Genomic DNA, 25908 nt, shown 5'->3' on the forward strand with positions numbered 1-25908 from the left:
ACATAGAGCGCGACAGACAGCAAGCGACATCTGTCAAATATTAAAATACACACGTTCTTAAGACACAGTTATTTAGACAGCTGCACGACAACACGTCTGCAGGCTCTCAGTTGTCGCTATTGCTAATTTAAAAATATTTTAAAATTTTGCCGATGACAGTAGAGAGCAGAGGGAAGAGGAGAGGATGCCACTAATATCTAATATGTAAAATTATTCAAATCTCTAACAAGCCTGACGTTATTTTACAGATAAAAGCATAAATTAGCTCTATTATATCATTAGTAATAACAATTGATAATTCAAAACAAATAAATTTACCTATTTACTTATTTTTTGCATAAAAACTTTCACTTCATAAAATATTAAAATTTCATTGAAGTGAAAGGTATCAGTATGGCGACAACGAAATTGTGTACATGCAAACTGGACAGCTGTGTTGTTTTGTGTACATGCCGGCCATTTTTGTGTCGCTGTCTTCTTACAAATGTTCATGTTGGAGGATTCACGACGCCATCTGCAGTTCACTGTCGTGCTGCCATGTCCTGTCGCTCTCAATGTGTTCAGCACTTAGTTTATTTCCAGTATTCGAAAGAATCTTGATAAAGTTATTCTGTTGAAGTCGTATTTTTTTATCGATTGAGAAACACTCCGCATTTTTGCATCCTTTTTTATTCAATGACTTTGCTAAATCGAAAGTGGCATCGATCGAGAAAGAAAAAATAGAATTTTGGAAATCAATTCTTGAAATCGAGAAAAGAGGACCGAGAAATATGAGACGAGTTTTTTGCGCAATCAGTTAACGACCAGCTGTGTCAATTTGCAACATATACAACGGAACTGATTTTGACTGAGACCGATATGGTAACCCTATGTATGTTTTTCAAGAGGTCACCGGAAATGGCATTGCAATGGCCGAGTTTAAAATACTTTTTTCAAAAATTTTTTTGAATTTTTTTGTTTATAGTGTATGAAAACATTGTGTTCATGAAATTTGTCCATTTGTAAATACTGTCGGTAATGTGGAATTTCGGATCTTACAAGTATATTTATAGAACTCATATTCATATTCTATGCTATATAATAGAAATTTAAAACTTAGAGAGTTCGCGTTTATACAGACAAACGGACATCGCTAAATCGATTCAGCTCGTCCTGAAGATCATATATATATATATATACTCATATTTTGTTGGATATAAATATATAAAATATATACAATTTGTGTATATATGTATAGGAATATACATACATATATGTATAAAATTATAATATTTCGTGAAATACTTACTCCTTCACGAATTGTTCTCGAGTTGCTTGTTCGGCAACTTTGTTGTTCTTCCTTTGACACTCGTAATTTTTTATGTTAATGTTCCGATTGATTCCCGCAATCGTTTTGAGTAATTTTTTTTCCACAACATCTTGCTTAGCCTACATATGTATATACAAATATAATATATCCATTTGTAATTAAAATATTTAGGAATGTGTTGAGAAAGGCACAATTACTGTTAGTGATTTCCTTGCGAATTTTACCTTTTCTTCGAAATATCGCCGAGTAACGTCTTCCCATATTAAGTCGATCTGCTTTTCTCTTTGCCTCATTGCTTCCTTTTCCTTCATTTGATGCAGTTGGGCTTCTTTAGTATCCAATAGCAGCGCTTTGCTTTGCCGATGCCTCGTTGCCTCACAGTTTTCCCTGCGTAAAATGTTCAATAGATACGTAACAAAAATCATAACGTGTGCAATTTAATTTGTATGACATTTTTAACTGTACATTTCTCTCTGCAAAGTCTTCAGTTGAAGGAACTTATCTTTGTCATGCTCCCGCTGTACTCTCTGGATACCAAACCATTGCTCCCTCTTCCTGGCTGCTTCCTCAATACGATTCTTCATGAACAAAGCCAATTCCTCTGAATACCTTAGGTTCTCACACTCTAAATTACATCGTAACCTGCATGTATAAATACATACGAATGTATCGGTGCTAAAATATAGTAAATGTAAATATGCAAAAAGGCACAAGTCCATACTAACAGCAATCTCCTTTCATTAAGATCATCATGTATCCTTCGTAACCTGTCTTTAACCTGAATTTGAAGTGTATATAATCAATAATTGCTTCATGAAATGTAAATGTTGACAACTGATTGATTCTGGGTTGTCTATACTATATTTACCATAGATTTAACACTGAATTTCAAGTTACGAAGATTCGTATGTTGTAAGAACTCGATCATCTCCATTTTTATTATTTTCACGTAATTGACGGTATTGAATTTGGAAAAATAACAGTTAAGCTTATAATATTGTTGTCATAACAACAAAAAAAAAATCATTGCGCATATTCAACAACGAAATAAATATTAATAAGTGTGTTCATACACACATAGAAATTTACAAATACATTAGGGTTCTTCAGTGAATCGTTTTCCAACTGTTACCCTCTCAAATGTTTCTAATTACCTTTTTGCTAACTATTAATGGCGCAGACGTTCCATTGCCATTGAATAGCAATTACCCGTCTGAAGAACAACAAAGCGGCGGGTGCCGATGAATTGCCGGCCGAGCTATTCAAACACGGCAGCGAAGAACTGATAAGGAGCATGCATCAGCTTCTTTGTAAAATATCGCCGGAATAAAGCATGCCCAACGATAGGAATTTAAGTGTGCTATGCCCAATCTACAAAAAAGGAGACCCCCAATCTGCGCCAATTACCGTGGGATAAGCTCCCTCAACATCGCGTACAAGGTTCTATCGAGCGTATTGTGTGTAAGATTAAGGCAAATCGTCAACAAACTGATTGGACCTTATCAGTGTGACTTTAGAACTGGAAAATCAACAACCGACCAGATTTTCACCATCCGCCAAATCTTGGAAAAGACCCGTGAAAGGAGAATCGACACACACCACCTCTTCGTCGATTTCAAAGCTGCTTTTGACAGCACGAAAAGCATCTGCCTTTTTAGGGCGATGTCTGAATTTGGTATCCCCGCAACTAATACGGCTGTGTGAATTGACGTTGATTAACACCAAAAGCTCCGTCAGGATCGGGGAGGACCTCTCCGTTCGATGCCAAACGAGGTCTCAGACAATGCGACTCCCTATCGTGCGACTTCTTCAACCTGCTKCTGGAGAAAATAGTTCGAGTTGCAGAACTTAATAAAGCTGGTACCATCTTTTATAAGAGTGTACAGCTGCTGGCGTATGCCGATGATATTGACATTGATATCTGGCTACGATTGGAATATCCAATTGGAATAGCGAAAAGAAGAAACGACTGGCGCGCTGTTGTTAACTCGGCTATAATCGCGTAAGCGGTGTCTACGCCAATTAAGAAGAAGAAGAAGTTTTCATGAGTCATATCACACGGTTCTTTTGTAATTGTACCAATCGGATATGGTGACTAGATCACCTTTTTGGGTTCTACAAGAGTGTGCTCCGGTCTTGAAACCTTCTGCAAGCCGCCGCAATTTTTCGTAGAATTTTCGAGCATTACCCCTGTCGGCCAGCTTATCAAGCTCTTCGTATTCACGCACTTCGGCCGCTTTCCCTCTTCAACTCTCGGTATCTATCTCATCCCGTACCTGTTGTGGTCGATCGTAACGTTGCGAGGTAGGCAGCCTGTTTTCTTTCTGCTGCGACACGGCACTCCTCGTCGTACCAGCTGTTCTTTTGCACTCCGAAAACCAATGGTTTCGGTTGTAGCTGTACGTACGGAGTTTGAAATGTCGTCCCACAGTTCCCTTATACCGAGTTGTTGACGAGTGCTCTCAGAGAGTAGGAGTGCAAGCCGAGTAGAAAATCGTTCGGTTGTTTGTTGTGATTGCAGCTTCTCGACGTCGAACGTTCCTTGTATTTGATGGCGTGTGTTTTTTGCTGCACAGAGGCGGGTGCGAATCTTGGCTGCAACAACATAGCGGTCCGAGTCCTAGGAGCGCACGCACATCTAAATACTGGAGACGTGTATTAAGTTTATCACAACATGATCGAACTGGTTTGTGAGTTTTTCGATCCGAAAACAGCCAGGTAGCTTGATGTATCCTCTTATGCTGGAATCTGGTACTACAGATAACCATATTTCGGGCCCCGGCGAAGTCGATCAGCCTCAACCCATTTGGGTATGTTTCCTCGTGGAGGCTAAATTTACCGACCGTATTGCCAAAGAGACCTTCTTTGGGGGGGGCAGCTGTCATAAGTGCGTTCCAAGCACTTATAAAAGGCATCTTTGGTCACATCGTCCTTCCCGTTCCTCCCGTCGGATCGTGGGCTCAAATCAGCGATATGTTGAAGAACCTCGCTTTGATGTGGATTGTGACGTTCATTCACCGGAGTGAATGATAGTACTCGGTGCCGGAGTCTCTCTCCCACCACGAATCCCACACCAAACTTGCGCTCCTTTATATGGCCACTGCAGTATGGCAGTATGCAGTCCATCGCATTCTTGGACGGCGGTGATGTCAGCCTTTATTTTTACGATGATATCAACCAGCTGGGCAGCGGCACCTTCCCAATTAAGGGACCGGACATTCCAGGTTCATGCCCTCAATTCGTAGTCCTTGCCATGGTCGTCATCAAAAGTGGGGTCTCTCATCCGAGGCTGTTGTTGCGTTTTCATTGGGGGTGTTTTTTTACGTGGCGGGTCCCATACCCAGCGCACAACCCTATGCAGGCGATGTTTCGCCTTCTCACTTTAGCTCGCCTTCAAACGGATGTTCTTAGGCTACCCAGAGGATACTTGGTCAAAGACCGGAAGTCGTGTGCTGCTTGAGTCATATGTAAAAAATCGTTTCTGGCCACTCCCAAGTGAATGGCGATCAGAGAACTTTCCTCACTTGCGTGAACTTCTACATATGACTCCATCCTCCACTCATGAAAACTAGGACATAGAAAACAATGAAGAAGAGCCAAAACTAAAAGATGAGATATGCCAGAATTACATTAAGACGACAACACAAGATTTCGACCTAGAAGACGAATATCAAGAGATAAGAGACATCAAGGCAGTAGAAGAGATGGGCCAAGATATCATCCTAAAGTGGCATGATGAGATGAGCGCTGACGTCGGAAAGATGTATAGAACAGAAAGGAAGATCGAGAATACCAATACATTCCATAGAGAAAATAAAAGACTTTACAACAATCACATATGGCACAGAAGCAGCACCATTCTTAGCAGTAAGAACGTTGCAAGAGAGAGAGATTGGTAACGGTTACTGCAAAGAAAAGGAAGACATAAAAGTAAAAGAAGATGTAAATGAAAGTATTTAAATAGCCGAAATAGATCCTGTTGTAAAAGCAATTTCTCCATAAACTGCAACCGACTTTAATTCTTAAAAATTAATATTTCTTCGCAAATAAACTTCGTTTTCTAACGCGCTGTTCAAATCAATTTTTTCAACGGTCAGCGTTGCCGCCGTGTTTATTTAGGTATGTGCCATCCAATGTCTATAGGTTTGTTAAATTTTTGACAGTAATTTGCCGCCTCTGCTTTCATTTAGTGACGACAGTAACAATACTTTTATTTATCTTATATTTATAATATACATATGTTCAGTGGTACCTCGATTGATGATGAATTGTTGTAACTCTTACGAATGTGTTTCGGGAGATTTGAATCAGTTTTAACTGACATTTTGTGTAGAGCGGTATCATAATGGCAAGGAAAAAATTTACGTGGCTAACAATAAAATAGAAAGTTGACATTTAAAGAAACTAAGTGCAAGATATTCTGTCAATTTCTTAGCCAAATGTTTTCAAGTGCATAGATCAAAAATAGCTCGTATTAAAAGAAATGAAGCCACCATAAAGAAGATCGTATCGCATGTTGAATCTGGTCCTGGAAAGTGGAAAAGGTTTAAGCCATCAGAACTTCCAAAAATGGAAAAAGCACTTATGAAATGCTTTGCAAAACAGCGAGCAAAGAACTTACCCATCACGACTGATATGCTCAAGGTAAAGACCAAACTTTTCCATGCAAAAATACAAGAAAAGCCAAGTGACTTTCGTGCTAGCAGTCACAAATATGGTATACAAATATTGAAAATATGTGGCGAAAAACTTTCGAATAATAGTAATTCAGTTAATCCATTTTGCAAAACTTAAACAAAAAAACTACTGATTTATGTTTGAACAAGGGGCAAATATACAATGCTGATGGTTCTGGCTTCTTTTGGAAGCTTTTGCCTAATGGAACTCTTGTGCGCTCAAAAGAAATCTCGGCTCCGGGACATAAGATCGGTGAAAAAATAATAGCTTTTGTTGTTTGTACGAATGCGTCTGGAAATCATATTATAAAATTAAAGGTTATTGTGAAATCATTGAATCCAACCTAACATTAAAATGTTACGGATTTGCCTGTTGTCTACAAAGGAAATAAAAGTGGTTGGACCTTGACTTTATTGGAAGAATGGTTTCACAAAACATTTGTTCCAAAGGTGTGTAGATGTTTTGCTTTATCAATTTAAAATTTCTTAAAGCTTCAGGTGAAAGAGTCTTTCCGTGGCGAAAATCTTCCCGAAAAGGCTATTTTACTTTTAGATAATGCACCCCGTCACCCCAAAGAAAGAGAGTTAAAAAGTACTTGTGGTCAAATATTGGGAATGTGTCCTCCTCCGAATTGTATAGCCCATGGACCAGAATGTCATTAGCCTTACGAAAATTAACTATAAAACAAGCCTTTTAGGTCACATCGTTCGACGAGGAAAATCAGTAGACGAAGTACTGAAAAGCATCAGTATATGTTTTCTTTTATCTAATGCATGGAATGCCGTTAATGTGTCTTCCATTCCTTTCACAAATTTTTTGACATAACCACCGAATGGGCTCTTTCAGAGCTACGTTTACAGTTAGCTGAAGATACATCTACAATTCACCCCATTTTAAGTTTGCTTCAAGAAGTAGAACCATTGTAGAAAATATTCAATTCTGAAATTGAGCAATGGATTGTTGAACCTACATTGAAGTCCATGAAGTTCACTGTGCTGATAATGATAACTCTACTGAAAGTGAAGAAACAAACGACGTGATCCTAAATACGAAGAAAGTTACGTCGGCGGAGACAATATCATCATTCAATGTTTGCCTAGAATGGGCGGAGCAAAACAACGCTTCCATAAACCATGTTATGACGCTTCAGAGGCTCAGAAGCAACGTAGTACTGAACAAGCGAGCTTGTATCAAATAATTAAAAATTTAAATTTTTTTATTTCCACATAATATTACATATGTATGTACATCTATCCAGATTTATGAATATATACTAACATATTTAACTTAAGGATTTTTGGATTGAAACACATACATATAAAAAAAAATATGTACATATTTTAAACAAAAGCATATGTATATGTATGTAAGATTCGTTTATTTTATATGAAAAAAGTTAATCGGTACTGGCAACATCCTCAACACTTTCACCGAGCTCCGTTTTCATTACGTGCAAGAATCGAGGTACTCCTGTATGCCAATAAATAAATTTTTTTTTATAAAATTGACGTGAGTCACCTTAAAAGTGGGAACGCCAAACCCTTTGAGGGTTTTACTATACTGACCTAGTACCATTACCCTGACTTGGAATTTCTCAAATTTTAATATTTTGTTCAAAGTGAAATTTTTAAGAAAAAAATAAGTAAATAGGTAAATTTATTCTTTTTAAAATATCAATTGTTATTATAAATGATGTAGCTATTTTATGCTTTTATTTGTAAAATAACGTCAGTTTTGTTAGAGCTTTGAGTAATTTTACATTTTACATATTAGTGGCAGCACCACTCTACCTCATCTCTCTATCTTCCATTCTACTGTCAACTCTACTGTCGTTGGCAAATATAGGAGTATATTGAAGTTAGCGAGAACGACAACTGTCGGCCTGCAGTCGTGTAGTCGTGCAGCTGTCAAAATAGGTGCGTCCATAAGAACGTGTGTATTTTAATATTTGTCTGTCGCGAGCATTGTATTCAACACATCAAGAAATATTGAAGCACACAGGGTGATCTACTTAAATGAATTTCTTTGACTGAAAATTTAACTTATTTCGTACACCTAGTACAATACGGACACAGAGTGGTGCGCATGAATAAAATTCGAAGGTGCATGCACTGTTCTCTATGAACTAAATACGACAATTGCTATCTAGTAAAAAATGTATAAAAAGTAGTATAAACTGATAAACGAAAAAAAACAATAAATGCTCGCTCGTAAAAATATATGAAAGCATTAGCGAAATGTTGTTAATGCTTTTGAAAAATAGTTCACTATCACTTAATCTTTACCACTTAAAATGGTAGTATTCAAATTGAAAATTGTTAATATTTACGTATGAAACATAAGTTATTTTATGCATACTTTGTTCCTGTTAGCGTTAACTCTAGATCGCTACATATTTTTTAGTTGCTTCATAATTGTATCGTAAAATTGCCACTTATTATCGCACTGAGCTCGTCATTTCTTCGATCAAATATTCACTCAGAGAAGAGAATTCACTCGCAGGCTTGCAGAATGCTCTCTTGACAGAGCAAAAATATTTAGTATGGACAAAAACCATTTGGCTAAGTAAATAATTTTGGTCGCATTCTCTTATTTATGGCGATGGAGTGTCTGAGCGAAATTTTGAATGAATATGCCTACCTCTTTTCTGTATTTCATTAACATTCATTGCTCAACAACAGAGATGCTGTTAATAGCCGGCGATATTGTTAACAGTGTACACCATGAATTAGATAACTGTGGTTACTTACTTCTTCTGTAGTGTCGGCTGTTAGCTGTTTAAATTTTCACCTCCAGAGTATTTAGGAAACAGAGCTGTTCTCGCAATGCTCTTTAATCTTCCATTTGTATGTACCCACATACCTACTTACCATCTACTGAAAGCATGTACTCTTCGCAGCGGAACTCTCCAGCTCTTTTAATTTTGTTGCTGACAGCGGGATCAGCGATTATACATCATCGAGTTGGAACTGCACGCAAAGTCATCTACGATCTGAGCGAAGTGTTAATATGAGTGAGTTCGGTTCAGATATCCGTCATTACGGCAGTTGAGTGCGATTATTTATGCTGGAGTATTTTTTGGCTTGTTCATCGGGCCGCTTTAGTGTAAGTGGATAATCGTGCGTGATATACATACAACTATTTGTTCGTGTTAAAAATTCATAGATAGGCATTTTGTAAATGTTAAATCGGAGCAAACTATCTAATATAATCAAGAAAGCGAATATAGGGACTTTTAACTTTGATTTAATAAATATGCGGTAAACAGTTAACTGAAATACATTTAATCTATACATACACGCTGAACAAGCAAGCCGAGGTAACGTGTGCGTATTTGTGCCTGCGTGTTTTCCCCCTTTCGTCACTACCGTATGCGCGTACATAGATACACACATACATATGTAGATACAAATCTTCATACATAAGAAATATGGATGTGTGATGTGCACCACCGATTACTTGAGTACGAATTAGGAAGGCGACAGTGTCTGCGTCTGCGTTGATGACTTCGACGACGTCATAATGCTTTGTGCTTTGCATGGTTATGGCCTTAGTAGCAGAGCCACTTGTCACAACCATGGTCAATGGAATGGCGAACAAGAAAGTTGTTTTTACAGACCCATTAACCCGTTCCAAAGGCAATTTACTTGCTCTCTCTCTGTTATAAGAAAGTATGTACTTATGCACATGTATTAATAGTTGTTAATACTCAATAGAAAGCAGTTACGTATTCAAATAACATAGTATACGAAATTAAAATGTGCAAATTTATAAACACACATGTATACGTATGTACGAAGGTAATTTTAACATCGCAAGCGCTATTCGTTCACTATTGCCTTTTGTTCTCTTCAGCATTCTGCTGTTTTTGCTCTTCGTATTCACACGTCTCGTTTGTTTAGATATATCTATTTATACATATACATATATATATATATGTACATATAKAGGTGCTTGTTATCCATACATAGAAATGTTTGCATGTGTTTACGTGTCTAACGTCTATTCAATCGATTGTTCTCATCGCCGCTATTCCAAACAGCTTTTACTTGTTGGCCTTTCTGTTATGTGTTCGCCTTCGACAACTGGCTATCGCACGGACCACATTTCAACGCAACTGCTAGCGAATTGACACCCTTGCAGTAGTTTTTTGTATAAAATCGCGTTTACGTCCAGCGGATGTGTTAATAAACTTGTAAAATATTTTTCTGTGATGATGTATATATAATTGTTTACTTTCTCTCGAATGCGTTATATAAAGAACTACACCTAATCAGTACTCTCCAAACACATACATACTTACTGTGTATGTACATTAAATAACAGCCGCGTGCGGTTGTACCTACATATGTATGTACATATGAATGTACTCATGGGATTAGGCAATTATTGTTTTTTACATACACACTTAGATGATTGCAACTTACAGAGATGCTTGAGATGACAACGTACACGAGTAAATACATATTTTACATATTTACATACATATGTACATGAATTTTTGTATAGGTAGTAATCTAGTTTTGTACCTACATACATGCTCGTCCATCGATCAACAATAGATATCTATTAATGTAAATACTTACATATGTTCAAACTTGTGCTAAAATATATATAAATATGTATATTCGAATTTATACAAAAAGCATATATGCTTACATACATATGTGTGTTCTTGTCCAATGGGGTCACTGTACTACCAGCAGCTGAACAGCAGAATACCGCTGAGCTGCCGCAGTTGCCAGCAGACGTCAGCCAAGCAAAATCACGGTCCTAATCGTGCCGAAGCAACAGAAAAATAATTTACAGCACTGTTTTTAACGACAGCATATGTGTTCTAGTATCTCTCTATACACTCCGTGCACCATTGTGTCTGTTGAGTTCTGTAAAGGCAAAGTTTTCATTCTGTGCTTCTGCAACATAGCACTCAACTGCAAAAACGTCTTGTTACTTCTTCGCTCTTTGTTGTGTGACTTATTTGAAACTACTTTACCTGTGATTTATGCATGTTATTTACTGCATATGTATGTAGGTTTATGGATACATGCATGAATATATATGAATGTAGATGCTACTCGTTCTAATTACATTTCGGTTTTTCTAATCGCTACAGACACTTTAAATTTGCATATATGCAAGTACATATCTAATACGTCATTATATAATATATGAACTTACATACATACACACATATGTTTATTAGTAAAACCGATCAAGGAGTTTATCAATATTTTGTTTAAGTTAGTGCGGATGGAAATTCTTTCGTATTACTGTCAGTACATATGTATGGCTATGTGTAACGGCGTCTGGAGAAGTTGGTTGGAAGAAGATGCGGTAGAAACAACTCAGCATTTTCTTCTTGACTTTCCCGCGTTTGGTAGGTCAAGCGTTAGACACTTGGGGGCGCATACCTTCAGACATCTTACCTTTACAAATTTTTATTGACTATCGATCTGTAAGCCCGAACATAGGAGTTCTTATTTTCAATGGCTTCACAAAGAATCAGCTTTTATCAGACCACGTGTGATCTCTGATCAGCCATCTAACCTAACCTAACCAAACCTAGTATTTAGAGAGTATGTATAGTTCTTAGTGAAAGCCTTGAATAAGCCTACATTCAATCAAAAATATCTCAATCCATATATGTACACACTTGTGCCTAACAGCCTAAAAGCATGCAACATTAATTTGCAGTAAAATGAGTTTTGAATAAATTTACATGTCGGGTTCGGAATTTCATTCGTTTTCCTACTCGAAAATGAAATCGATATTCCGCCTTTGTTTTATTCACATAATTGACTAGTTAAAATGACGAAAGTAGTTTGATGACCCACTTACATACATATGTTTCCGCCAAAACCATGAATTATAGAATTAAAGATTACGAAAGTTTTGTCCCGTCGCTTTCCGTTTGACATAAAGTACATTAATTCGTGACGTCATGCAAGAAAGAAAACGTTTAGAAACCTTCTTTCGTACCCATACAAGTGAAAAATTATTCAAGAAAATTTACGATCTAACCACCAAAATCTCAGAAACTTCATAACCTTTTTTCTCCGTTATAATGATATGTATTTGGTATATAATAAAGTATTTATGAAAACATCACACTTGAATTATTTCTTGTTTCGTTCTGAGAAGCAGTACTTCCTAATTTGATTACTTGGTTATCTTTCCAAATAACATATGTATGTATGCATATACAAGTTTATATGGATACATATAATGTACAGGAACCATTAGTACTACAAACCCCGTTAAAATATACATAAACTATGTACATACATACATATGTATATTGATCCAATGCATATGTATGTACTTATGCTGGTAAGTACTTAGTAACAGAGAGAGTCTATAACTGTCTATTATTTTCAACATTTCCCTAAGCAATTGCAATAAACAATATTGTATAATATTTCTGTTAAGTTGCCTTGACCACTAATCAATTCACGGTGTATGTTTTTCCAAGTATCAGCTGCAGAGTTGAGTTGTGGAGCGAATTATTGCACTGATCCGCTCACTTCAGATTAAACTGTTTTTACAGCTGCTCTTAGATTTCGTTGCTTTCTTAACCTTGTCTACTCTGCATTATTCTTCATACACGCATATGTATACATGTACAGATTGTTTTTATTTCGCTAATGATTTCATTTCTTTAATATGAATAAAAGCTTAAAACAATCGTGTTTAACAACCGCAAAAAATAGTTTGCCAAGAAATAAGTGTGAAACAAATTAAATTGTTAAAAGAAATAACGCAAAATAATCAAAAATAGAACAAAGGAGAAAGGAAAACGGAAAACGGAACATATTAATTAAACCATTAAAACTGATTTAATGCGGAAAGATAATTGGAAAATGTCCTCGGTGGCGCATTGTGAAGACAGCGAATCTTTAAACTATGAAGAGCTCAATGTCATTGGCACAGGTAATTTTTAAATTAAGTAAAACAGATTAACGACTGTATGTAGTAGATTCACATAAATCTATATTATTAAATTAATAATGGAGAGCAGGAGGTAGAACTGTGAATGTAATGAAGGTATTTTGCTTTTAACGGTTTAAAATTTACATAAAAATAAGTGCGTCATTAAAAACAGAAACATATTAATATAATATAATTATACTCTAAAATCATAGTTTTAAAATAGACACACTCGAACCCTAACCGCGAATATTTCACCCTATTATTCTGCTTTTCTTTTCACAATGTGGCGCCAATTGGAGATTCCAAGCGAGACCAGGTCCTTCTCCAACTGGTATTTTTAACAGATTGGAGGTCTTCCTCTTCGTCTGTTTTCCCCGGCGGGGAGTGTTTTCGTCAATGCGGACGACAAGGCCTTACCAGCGTAGCCGCTCCGCATCCTTTTGAAGGAGAGCCAAAATGAGAAGGCGAACAATTCCTCCCCATAGCGCTGAGTTTGGGACCCGCCACGTAAAGAACGCCCCCAATGAAAGTAAACATTTTCCCTTATTAGTTATGTTAAATAAAATAAACAAAATTTTACAATGGATAATTCATGTATCAAAACGAATATTACATAAACACATACACCAAAATCCCAAAAACGTACCAAATCAATATCAATATATCCCTTATGCCACGAATATAATAATCTGACTGTATGTATGTATGTTTACGGATTTTATAACCTAATTCTTTAGAATATAGTTCACAATGTTTTTCGAAATATGTATGTCCGACATTTGAAGAATGTTGTATAAAATTTAGCGGCAAATTTATTTAACAATTTAGATATTATCTTAAATAAAAATAATTAACAAATTTGAAAATATATGTAGTTCGGGTGTTACCTCGTAAATTATATACAGAAAAGGTTCTAAATATTCCAAAAGAATCAGTGTAGAAGTTTTTATAAAGGAAGTTGCGGGGAAAACGGTTAAAAGTTTTGAACACTAAAAATCTGATGTAAAATGCCCACATTGCAACATTAAAAATACTCGTAACTTCGTCAATTACAATCAAATCAAAAAAAAAAAAAAAAGAAAAGTAAAAACAAGAAAAAACGTTAATTTTGGCTTGCCTATTTGCCTTGAATTTGAAATAGAAGTTTGCATGGCAACAACATATAGGCTGTAGTGGTCTGATCTGAAGATATTTCCCACACCGTATGGGGTTGGCTTAGGCCATAATCTACGTAAAATTTCGTGAAAATAATTTGTGAAATAAGAAAGATCAATTTGTAAGGAGGCTTTATGCTATAGTAGTCCGATAATAATTCTTAGGACAATTCTTCGTGGGGAGCATTTTTAAATTTCTTTCTTAATAAAACTTATAGACTATGCGGCCTGTCCTTCTGGATTTGACACAATGTTGATTTGTTCAGAGTACTTTGAAACTATACAAGTGTATATGGTCGCATATAGCATATTCTTATTTGTAGGTGCACTAAATCAGCAAATGAATCTTAGCTGTTTGTAGTAACGCCATTGGTGAAATGCAAGATAAAAGCAAAATATATACAATACATATGTATTTCCATAGCCAATTCATTAAGTACATATATATGTATGTGTAACATAGGTATGTGAATGTTTCGACTTAAATATTTTGTCGAATTTGTTGACATTCTCATAGTATGTGCGCTTTTCTGCCTCTCCGCCGCTTATATTTCATCCACGATTGTACCAATAAGTTCGAGTCGTTTTGGCAAACGAATCAACGAACATTTCACAGACGTTTAGTTGTTTGGCTAGACACGAATTCATAATTGATCTAAAAAGTCTTGAAGTGATGTCATTGTGCTCGGAGGAAGGTGAAATATTTAGTTTGTTGGGTGTATTAAACCGTATATGAGTACATACATATGACCATACAATGCTCTCAAAACATTTTAAACGAAATTTTTTACTACTTAGTATAAGAATATACTAGAGTTTTTTATGAATATAGAGGTTTGTGTAAATGTTATGCGAAGAGTGGGAATCTTAACTTATATTTTAGACCTTTTAAGAAATGGATTTAAATTCGGCGGTGCTTTAGTCAGTACCAACAGCTGTACTTTCATAGAAATAAATACATGTGGATTGGTATGTGTGAAATGCATAGTATACATATACCATAATAAATTTATATGTTGACACTTCTTGATAATAAAAAGTATTTAAAACAGATAAGAATAAAATGAAAGTATGCCGGCACTTTATCATTTCTAGATTCACTTTTAACGAAATTTCATACATATTTCTAATTGTTCATTCCATGTGTGAATGCAAAGGTATGTCTACTTGACTGGCTGTCCGTGCAAGCTGTAACTTGAGTAAAACTTGAGATATCGTAATGGAACTTTGTGCACGTATTCCTTGGCAAACAAATGAGGATAAGTTTGTAGATGGGTGTAATTGGATCACTTTCACGCCCACAACAGCTGTGGACATCTGTGGGCGAAAAATAGTTGGGGCCCTGACCTCTAATAGGTTTAATAGACTTTCAGGACAAATCTTTTAAGAACCGAGATGAAACAAGATGGCTCTATAGGAGCCGATATCAAATTTGGACGATGGGCCTTCATGTCCGATATAAACCAAATTCGGCAAACAATTCTGACATTCGCATATCACACTACGAAAATGGGACTCCTACTTACTCACTTTTCAATATACAAATCAAGAACTAATCAATCTATCCGGATAAGTCTTTTCACAAATAGTGCCTTTGAGGTGTGCTACTTATGTAACGACTAAAACTTATCCAAATCGGACTACAACTGTTTATGGTCCCAGATATGTGGTACCCAGTTCATATTGCGAACTTTTTATCGATATATTTTAGAAATTCGGAGAGAATCTTTTTCTTATAATAGTTTTTTCGTATACTAAAAATGAGTGGAATCAAGTCAATACTTTCCTTAGCCCTCATATTTCATTATTAGAAAGATTTTGAACTTTCTGCTGACTTTAAAACGCATATATCAGTGATGTAAGTTATCTTAGTGTAAGTCAGTGAGCGTTGTTTTCAGTTTACCTTCTCCCCTAAAATGAATAAAATCGGGTTCAAACTTGCCCTAGCCCCATATATGTAACTAATGTCAGGATTTTAAAGCATCCAGTTGGTCTTACTCTCTATATCTTGGTGTGAAGTATCTTAATGAAACTCAGAGAACTCAGAGTTTTCTGTTAATAATATGTGGTAATGCCAAAAATAAGTAAAATCGGGTCAGTACTACACTTAGATACCGTACACATAATATAAGAAACTACCGGTTAACTTTATACTGTATATATTGGTTGATTCGTAAAATATCTTAGCATTTGATGTACTTAATAATAACCTTATGCGGTATATTCCGGTCACTCTATGATTTATATATTTATAAGTAAAATATGTTCTCAAGTATACTTGAGTAATATTAAAACATTTTGCAATCAACACGGATTCTTTCTAGGGGGTATTTTAGTGAAAGTGAAGTGGACAAGCGGATTTGATCCTGGCAAGCTGCAATATTATGTAATGTTTGGATATACATTTATATACAAGATATTCATCGTCAAACAAACTATGAGTTTTCCGGTTAATAACGATTTTTTTCATTGACTCATAAAATCCATAAAAAAATTAATTTGTCTTAAAATAATCCAACTTCCCAACCTTAATGTACAGTCATCGTCGCTAAATTCTTCCTAGCGAAAATTTTCTTTAAGAGTGAAAACAACAAAAAGTCGCTTGTTGTCCACTTAAAGAAAACTGAGGATGCGAACCAATTTGAAACAATTTGTGCATTGTATTTATTGCTTGCGCAGAGTTTTTTCATACTCAAATATTTATGAAAGATATATCATATGTTTACAGCTCCTTAGTTTATTGATCAATTTTTTTTAATATTGTGTAGTCGAAAAAGTCTTTTCGTATTTTGTCAATAGATGTGTTTCAGTCGTATGTCTCCAGTGCTATCAATCACATTGTGTCATACCATATAGTGTTGGAAGGGTGAGATTTTAAGCTACATTTAATGAATTAAATTCGGGGAAGTTGAAAAAAAAATTAGAGATGTTTTTGTAAGGTTTACGGAGGCGATGCTGTATCAGTACGTGGAGCACAACAATTGTTCGATCGCTTCCGTTCTGGAAAATTCCAAATTTCGATTTACACTGATGAAAGTATAACACTAATCACTCTAGCGGAAAAATGGCAAAAAGTGGTCGACCAAAATGTTTATTTATACATATATTAGTATAAATATAAAAAAATAAATTGAGGTTTTATTAGAAATATGAAAAGAATTTTTCGTCTACCCATTATGTCTGTTCTGGTCATAAATAAAATATTTTGATGCGCAAAAATACTGTTAAAAGTACCGGTACTATTTCCATTTCGATCAATTGTTTGAGTATACAAGGTGTTTTCCAAAGTAAACAGGACTTTTTGAATCTAGCGTCCCTCGTAGCGCCGTCTATATGTCGACTGATGCGTTAGAATCTGCTATCTTTATCGATTGGAAGTGAAGCTATTGCGTTTTAAGTGTCAGTATGTTTGTGTTATCGGTGCGAAAATGAGCTTCGAACAAAGAGCCAACATTAAATTTTGTTTTTAAATTGGTAAAACTTTTACCGAAACGTTTCAATTGATGAAACAAGTTTATGGAGATACCACTGAATATGGCACCGTGCGACTTCTTCCTTTTCGGAAAAATGCATTTGCCCATGAAATTCAGACGTAGAGGCCATTCACAGGGCTTGCACCGTCATACTGGCGGCTATACCGGCAACGAGACATACTTCTGGACCGTGCTATATTGCAGCTGTATTAAAGCAGGAGGAGACTATTTTGAATAAAATTAATTGATTTTGCCGAAAAGTCCACTTTGTAGACGCAATTATTGGATGTGCAAGTGTTTTGTCGATGGAAACAAAAAAAATTATGACATTTAATTTTTTTAACATTAAGATATTATTATTCCTGAATGTTTTTTTATCATAGGATTTGATATTTTCAAATGACACCGATACAAAGGAATCAACAAGCCTGGTCATTTGTCTACTTCCATTCGTAATAATTTCGCATAAAATTCCACAAGATTTGGAAGAAAGTGATCTGACCTGACGAGACCAAAATAAATCCATTTGGACCAGATGGGAGGCAGTGGATGTGACGCTACTATCGTCGACGCACGTAAGGACAACCCTAAAATTTTATGGTATGAATTGGATGGGGCGAAAAATGTCACAGAGTTCTACGAATGGCAGCATCTGATTACATTCATATCAAACAAACCTCATAGAAAGCTTGAGTCAATGGGATCTCATTGTTGAAATATCAAACACAAAGCATTTCGCAAGATTTACAAAAAGTTGGTTCCAAGATAAACAAATGAAATTTAACGGTTTTCAGTGTCTATAGTTTGAACACCAAAATGGTGTGTGGTGTTACGAGGACTATTATGGAATTTCACTTATTTGCTTTTTACTTCTCACATTAATATATAATATAAAATAACATGTTTCGGATTATTAATTTCATTTGTATAATTTTTGTTTCGCCTTTTTTCATTTCTTTCGTTCATTTAACTTACGTTTAATATCTAACTTCGGAACTGGAACTTTGGGATTACGTAAATCATTAATTTACCAATTACCCCCTGATTTATTGACCGTAATTTGCTAAGGAGCCTATGGAACTGTATATCGTGCAAAAGATAATCAATCAGGAAAAATTGTCGCTATCAAAAAAGTTCGCATACCAATAACGGACAATGGAGTTCCCATGTCAACACTACGAGAGATTGCTTTGCTGAAACATTTAAATGCCTCAGATCATCCAAATATTGTTAAGTAAGTAAATTTTTTAATGATTTAAAAGATTTCCCGCTTTAGGGCATGATTTTATTTTAATGTAAATGTAATTTTATTGGGGCGATAACTTTGGGTATATAAGGTTACTCCTGAAAATATAAAAGATTATGAATCCCCTTTGGTAAACCCCACTTGGTAACTGTTCCAAAATATTTAGAAATAATTCAATTCTGTGCTGTTATATTTTAAGTGTTTTCTTCATTATCTGATGAAAATATATTTTATGTAGCAAATGAAATGATTTGAATTATTAGAACTACAAATGGAGCTGTGCGAAAGGTATAAAGAAGTACTGTCTATTTTGAGCCAACTCGCTTCCTAAAATGAGTGAAACTATGATATGTACATATATTGATTTCCATCTGTGCATTTGACTTTATAGAGAACTCCGAAAAGCATTTTGGATCTCGTACCATAGATTTCAGTTAATGTTTCTATGAGTTTCTACTTGTGTATATCTGATCACTCATCCTTTTCGTGCGTTGCAACGTGAATATGTGATTCGCCAAGCGTTGGGGAGTGTTCAGCTTAAAGGAGATGTTCATGGGAACAGGATGCAACCATGCGCTGGCATGTCCTTTGACGCATACAAGAATAATAGAATACAAGATTGCGATAAAAATTTATCGTTACTTTTTTCGGTTCAGGCTGTGACAAATTGCACTATTGCTCTATGTTGTGACGTAATTGTTTCAGTTGAGAAGAAGAAGCATAGAGCGGCATGTAAATTGTAATCAAAAAAGTAGTTACTTTTGTTAATAGGTGAAATATACTTAATTTATTAGTTTTTGGTGAAAATATTTGAATGAAATAAATGTAATAATTTTTCGTGAAAATATTTGGGTATTTTTCAAATAAATATATAGTCGTGAATTACTGCGTTGTTGCTATCAAAAATGAAAACAGAGCTCAATGCAACTTCGTTAAAAATGTGCATATTTTTCAAGACCACAGATTTTTATTACAACATACATATATTCATACATATTTCTAAATTTCTTTAAATATTGTACACTTCTTATCGATAGATCTTGCTACCGCGCCAATAAAAAATTCACTTCAAACCCTACAATATTTCATTTCCTAAAAAGTACCACTTTTACCGTATTTTTAATTTTATATTGTATAAACCAGAAAATTCAGAGGAGCGTTGTCTATTTGGATACATACATATACAATTTTATGATCGTATAATATACATATGTAAATATATACTTAATAAAAACACCTAATTCCATAAGCAAATTTATTTCCACATCTGGCGATAATGCCAGCAATTAGTAGCTTGTTTTTACTTATAAGTATATTTGTGTATGCATTTTTGAAGTTCTCTTATAAATCAGCTGTTAGCAACACTTGATATACTCATAGATATATATGAGTGCATTTTGCGCTACAGCTGATAGTGGACATTCTCCGGTTAAAGGGAGAAACTGCCACCCAAAAAGTCACCACAATATCACTGAATCATTCTCTGCAATGAGAGGAACATCAAATCTAAGAGCTGTCTCCCTAACAGAATACAACATCCCTCTCACATACTTATTTTCTATTGAATCACACATATACAAGTAATAGAAAAAGTACTCATTTTCTGAGTTAAATTTATGTTATTGGAGTGCCCGCTTCATTGTCTTGTCGCTCTTGTCGTTTAAAACTGATTATTAATGTTGCCAGACAAAGTATACATATTTACAAAATAATTTACCTTGCACACAGGTTAGTCAGAAAACTAATTCAATTCCTTTCGAAGAGTTCTCTCTCTCYCGCTCTACGTACAGGATGTCGTAGCACACAACATGAAAGTATAACATTGCTTAGTTTTATTTCCTTAAGAGATTATCTCAGTGTGACCTTCGAAAAATCACTGATTTTCGCGATTTTCAATATTGAAATTAACTAATCGGCACGATTTTACATTCATGACTAATAGAAAATTATTTTTTTATGTTTATTTATTGGGCGTTTAATAGTTATATAAATTGTTGAAATGACACTCATTAAAAAATGGTCATGTACGATATCTACGATTGCTGCCGCAATTTTGATCTAAAACAAAAGGTTCAAAATATTAATTAGTATTCCATATATTGAAAGCTAAAAGCAATATAGAGTCTCCACATGCAATAGGCACGGCTATACAGTTAGTATAACATAAATTTTATCCTCTCGAGATGCCCCGTAATCAGAGAACGTTTATAATAGAGAAGGTTCACGGCGCGGAGATTGTAAAAATATTTTTGGCTAACTCGGTCGAAACGGAGGAGTTTCACCACTGCCAGCTCGGCAGGAGAAATTTTAACATTTTCGTTTGAACAGAGCTGAGCGTGAAATAAAAATTATGCTCAAAACTATATATTCCGCTAACAGACGTATGTTCGCTCTTTTACATATATTTCTATACGGTTTAAATGCAGACATGTGTATTCGTATGAACTCTTTTTGTGCATATTTATGAATGCAGGTGCAATTGAATACACTTTAATTAAATAACTTTTTCAAAGCAATATTCATAGTTATTTCTTGTATTTGATATATTCATACTTATGTGCATACTTCATTACGTATGTATTTATATAAAAATATATATTATAAAAATTAAATATATTACAATAGTGATAAATGTACATATGTAAATCGTATATTTCATCATTCAAAACTTACATATGTATGTATATATATTCACATGTATCATAACCATATGTGTTTATGCTCGCTTTCGCGAATTCAAATCATACAATATTATCACTTATCAGTAATAACAAGTGCGCGCTGCTCATATGTACATATGTACATAAATATGTGCGTATGACATTCCCACACAAATAACGACGATCATAAATTGAACGATTTCTGATATTTGTATGAGAAGGAAAAAGTGACAACCCCGCAAATATAAGTATTCAAATATATTAGAATAAAATTGACAACATAGTTTAGTAGTCGATTTTCAAGTCAAGAAATGTGCCAAAGAAAATATTCAATATTCCTCTGATTTATGTGTACAGTGAATCCCGGTTAAGTAGTATTCCGCTTCAATGAAAATCATTCCTCTTAACTGCCCTCACCTCAGGGTTTGTTTTTTGAAATACATAGAAATTAATGCTTTAAGTACCATTCGCTTAAATATCCGCACTGGCTTATGTGCCATATTATATTTTTATACTCTCGCAACAAAGTTGCTAAAGAGAGTATTATAGTTTTGTTCACATAACGGTTGTTTGTAAGTCCTAAAACTAAAAGAGTCAGATATAGGGTTATATATTCCAAAGTGATCAGGGTGACGAGTAGAGTTGAAATCCGGATGTCTGTCTGTCCGTCCGTCCGTGCAAACTGTAACTTGAGTAAAAATTGAGATATCATGCTGATATCTCTTGGTACACGTATTTCTTGCCTCCATAAGAAGGTTAAGTTCGAAGATGGGCAAAATCGGCCCACTGCCACGCCCACAAAATGGCGGAATCCGAAAACATATAAAATGTCATAACTAAGCCATAAATAAAGATATTAAATTGAAATTTGGCACAAAGGATCGCATTAGGGAGGGGCATATTGGGACGTAATTTTTTTGGAAAAGTGGGCGTGCCCCGCCCCCTATATTTCCATATACAGTTCAAAAATGGAAGAAATCGGATAATAACCACGCCCACCTCCCATACAAAGGTTATGTTGAAAATCACAAAAAGTGCGTTAAACGGCTAACAAAAAACGTCAGAAACACTAAATTTTACGGAAGAAATATCAGAAGGAAGCTGCATCTAGGTCTTTTTAAAAATTGAAAATGGGCGTGGCTTCGCCCACTTATGGACCAAAAACCATATCTCAGGAAGTACTCCACCGATTTCAATGAAATTCGGTATACAATATTTTCTTAACAACCTGATGACACGTACCAAATATGGGTGAAATCGGTTCACAACTACGCCTGAAATCTCCATTATCACTTTATCATGCGAGAGTATAAAATGTTCGGTGACACCAGAACTTAGCCCTTCCATACTTGCTATTTTTAACAAACCACAAAAATCTGTATCTTTGATTGTGGCATATAACCGGGATTGACTGTATTTGTCAAGGAATGTAAAAAATATTTTTATGCGGCTTGCAAAAATCTGCGTCGATATGTATGCAAGCTTACACATAAACATACATATTAACGCTGGTTGTATGCGAAGCTGTACAGGGGCAAGGGATTCGGTGACAATCGGCGGCCGTTCATTTATTTTTTTCCACACAGCAGGGATTTTCTACCAACAATACATTGTTGTGACGCATTGTCGCCACATTGACTCTTTGACAAAAAGTGAGCTTCGCCATTGGCTGACCGTGTGAACGGAGATTTCTTATGAAGCATTGAGTGTACATATTTACATGCATATGTTACATGTAGACAAATTTACAAACATTATGCGTATGGTCTGTCATATTTGTTTACATGCACACATAATTTTATGTAAGTATATGAGCGCATGTGCGACCGCTAGATCTTTTAAGATGATATCAAACCTTAAGGTAAATATATAAGTTTAAAACTACATACCTTAACTTATATCAATTATTTGGGTAATAATACAAACTTTACTCTATTATATATTTTTAATGATTTTATGGAATCATCATGAAATACATAWTCATGTAGATAAATTTTAATATACATACATACATACATATGTATTTATGTACATATATACTAAGTATATGCTTTGATACCAAATATATACGGATCATATATATATAAATTATGGCCGAGTCGTTGCGCATAGAAAATAAACGAATCCCTAGGCGTAAATTTGTTTACATTGGAAATAGCATTATTTTTCTTATTTAACACTGAAAATGCTCAATTCTGCTACTTTCGTGGTGAAACGCGCTTATAACTTGTCTGTGGTGAAACTCCTCCGTTTCGACCGAGTTAGCCAAACATATTTTTATGATCTCCGCGCTGTGAACTTTCTTTATTATAAACGTTCTCTGCCCGTAAGAAACGCTGTAGCAACCGTAATAATTTGAATTACGTACATGTTTACATATGAGTAATCCAACTGATGAGCATAATTCCTAAACTCATAATTATAATTTGATAATGTACAGATATAAAAATATATTTTTGTATTTAATTCTTTAGACTATTTGAAGTGTGCCAAGTTCTTGAACGTGAGGATCAGTTGATGGTACTTTTAGTTTTTGAACATTTGGAACAAGATCTGTCTGATTTGATTGAACGTCTTCCAAAATCGGGAATGCCACCAATTACAATACAGGTGAATACTTATCTGCAGAAACATTTATATATGTGTCGGTCTTAAATAATACAATAATAAATTGTTGAACAATAGCGCTTATCATGTGAACTATTGACCGGGGTGGACTTTTTGCACTCCCATCGAATTATTCACCGTGACTTAAAACCACAAAACTTACTAATTTCATCGCAAGGGCATCTGAAAATTGCAGATTTTGGATTGGCAAAAACATATGATTTTGAAATGAAACTAACATCCGTAGTGGTGACACTTTGGTATCGTGCACCTGAAGTCCTGTTGGCCCAATCGTACAATAGTTCGGTTGACATTTGGAGTGTTGCTTGTATCATAGCTGAAATGTTTTCACGCAAGGCTCTATTCCCAGGCACATCAGAAGCTAATCAATTGGATAGAGTTTTTGAGTAAGTGTTGAAAAACTATTTTCTACAATTTCGTTTATTTTTGAACTTTTATATATATAGAAAATATTTAATGGAACATATTTGAGATCGAATGTCCTTATTAATACCTTTTCAGGTTAACTGGACGTCCCACATCTCAACAGTGGCCCCAATCAATTTCGCTTTCAAGAGAACATTTTCCACCCCGTCTTCCAAAACAACCAAAAGAGTTGTGTTCAAATTTATGTGATTATTCCAATGATCTATTAAGTGTAAGTTAAAAAAAAAAACAGTTTACATCATAAAAATGTACTAAATAATTTTTTGTTTACTATAATTCAGCAAATGTTATCATACGATTTTCGATCACGACCCTCTGCATTGGCATGCTTAAAGCACGAGTACTTTAAACAGGAACCCATTTAACAATTTTCCCCGGTTAATATTATTGTAAATTTTATATAATCTTTTTCATAAATTGTTATATTTTTCGTTAGCGATTATAGGATTTTATAATTAGAACGTAATTGTAAGAAAAATTTAMACTTATTTTATATTTAGATATTCTATTATATACTACATACAACTGATGAAATTGCATCATATATACATATATGGTTTGAAAAAGTAACCTTAATCTCAAAAACCTGTAATTTAGAAATAATTTATGAAAATTCTTTGGTACCTATTTCTTTTTTTTTTAATTTTTGGGAATAATTATCAAACCTAAAAGTGTTCACTTTTGTCCAAAAAGGTGTGTTGCAATCATTCAGCGTTTAGAATAAAAATAATACCTTACTAAGAAGATAATAACAGCGTTACAACTCAAAATTTAGGTAGCTATGAATTGTGCAAAGCTGGTACTAAATTATCTGCAATCGGAGCCGTAGAGACGAAAACCAGGCCTGCACACTTTTAAAATAAATTATCTAAATCAGTTTTCAGTTTTATCAAATAAGTACATCCCAATAATTCACTTAATTTCCACAACTTCTAACGGAGAGCGCTTACCATGTTATTGTTACGAGATTTAGACTGTTGAGTAGATTACCTCACTAATTTACTAGATTTAGCAAGTTTTCCGCATACAACTACGTTAATCTCGTCACCGATAAGATTTAGAAGAAGCAAACCTATTCAAAATCCTACTGTGCGACTCGGATTTAGCGCCTTCAACAGAGAAATTTATTAGAGTTTCACAGCTGATTTAGACACTACGAAGATATAATTAAAACAAAATGCTTCTGAATAAATTGCGATCTTTATTTATATTGTTCTCTCCATAAATCTGTTGAAACCAAATGTCGCCAAGATCACAAGCTTCAATTTCAGACATCAAATAATCGGTTATCTCGCCGCGATAACGGTCACCCTTGACGGTTACGTTCTCATCGACATCATATTGGAATAAATATCGACCGCTTATTACACCGGCCTACAAACCACACCAATTTGTTGTTTTTTCT

The 25908-nt window shown here is 34.9% G+C and overlaps 2 protein-coding genes across 7 annotated transcripts; one reads left to right on the plus strand and one right to left on the minus strand.

Annotated features, from left to right (window-relative positions):
• Nucleotides 1-1284: 1284 nt before the first annotated feature.
• LOC108964983 lies at nucleotides 1285-9565 on the minus strand. Its single transcript, XM_018927080.1, has 4 exons — nucleotides 9408-9565; nucleotides 1775-1951; nucleotides 1534-1696; nucleotides 1285-1428 (listed from the first exon to the last, which is right to left on the minus strand). The coding sequence occupies exons 1-4, from the start codon at nucleotides 9563-9565 to the stop codon at nucleotides 1285-1287; spliced, it is 642 nt and encodes a 213-aa protein (XP_018782625.1).
• On the plus strand, nucleotides 8993-25322 carry LOC108965012 (cyclin-dependent kinase 4). Of its 6 annotated transcripts, none has more exons than XM_018927148.1 (7): nucleotides 8993-9091; nucleotides 12661-12916; nucleotides 18612-18777; nucleotides 23924-24059; nucleotides 24135-24463; nucleotides 24579-24714; nucleotides 24785-25322. In XM_018927148.1, exons 2-7 carry the CDS (start codon nucleotides 12826-12828, stop codon nucleotides 24866-24868), a joined length of 942 nt encoding a protein of 313 aa, XP_018782693.1. In that variant the 5' UTR covers nucleotides 8993-9091; nucleotides 12661-12825; the 3' UTR covers nucleotides 24869-25322. The 6 variants fall into 6 exon arrangements, with proteins under 6 accessions (XP_018782693.1, XP_018782692.1, XP_018782691.1 ...); XM_018927147.1 differs by lacking the exon at nucleotides 8993-9091 and adding an exon at nucleotides 9100-9312; XM_018927146.1 differs by lacking the exon at nucleotides 8993-9091 and adding an exon at nucleotides 9100-9305.
• The last annotated feature ends 586 nt before the right edge of the window (nucleotides 25323-25908 follow it).

The sequence above is a fragment of the Bactrocera latifrons genome, unplaced genomic scaffold (genome assembly GCF_001853355.1).
Source record: "Bactrocera latifrons isolate USDA-ARS-PBARC rearing strain unplaced genomic scaffold, ASM185335v1 scaffold_131, whole genome shotgun sequence".
NCBI classification, from domain to species: Eukaryota; Metazoa; Arthropoda; class Insecta; order Diptera; family Tephritidae; genus Bactrocera; species Bactrocera latifrons.

Bases quoted from the DNA above. Each gene is read 5' to 3' on its own strand.
- LOC108964983 (XM_018927080.1), bottom strand. From the start codon at position 9,565: ATGGTTGTGACAAGTGGCTCTGCTACTAAGGCCATAACCATGCAAAGC. The intron at 1,952-9,407 runs GTATGAAGATTT...TTATACATGCAG, and splicing joins CACACATCCATATTTCTTAT to GTTACGATGTAATTTAGAGT. The intron at 1,429-1,533 runs GTAAAATTCGCA...ATACATATGTAG, and splicing joins GGCGATATTTCGAAGAAAAG to GCTAAGCAAGATGTTGTGGA.
- LOC108965012 (XM_018927148.1), top strand. From the start codon at position 12,826: ATGCGGAAAGATAATTGGAAAATGTCCTCGGTGGCGCATTGTGAAGAC. The intron at 18,778-23,923 runs GTAAGTAAATTT...TTAATTCTTTAG, and splicing joins GATCATCCAAATATTGTTAA to ACTATTTGAAGTGTGCCAAG. The intron at 24,464-24,578 runs GTAAGTGTTGAA...ATACCTTTTCAG, and splicing joins CAATTGGATAGAGTTTTTGA to GTTAACTGGACGTCCCACAT.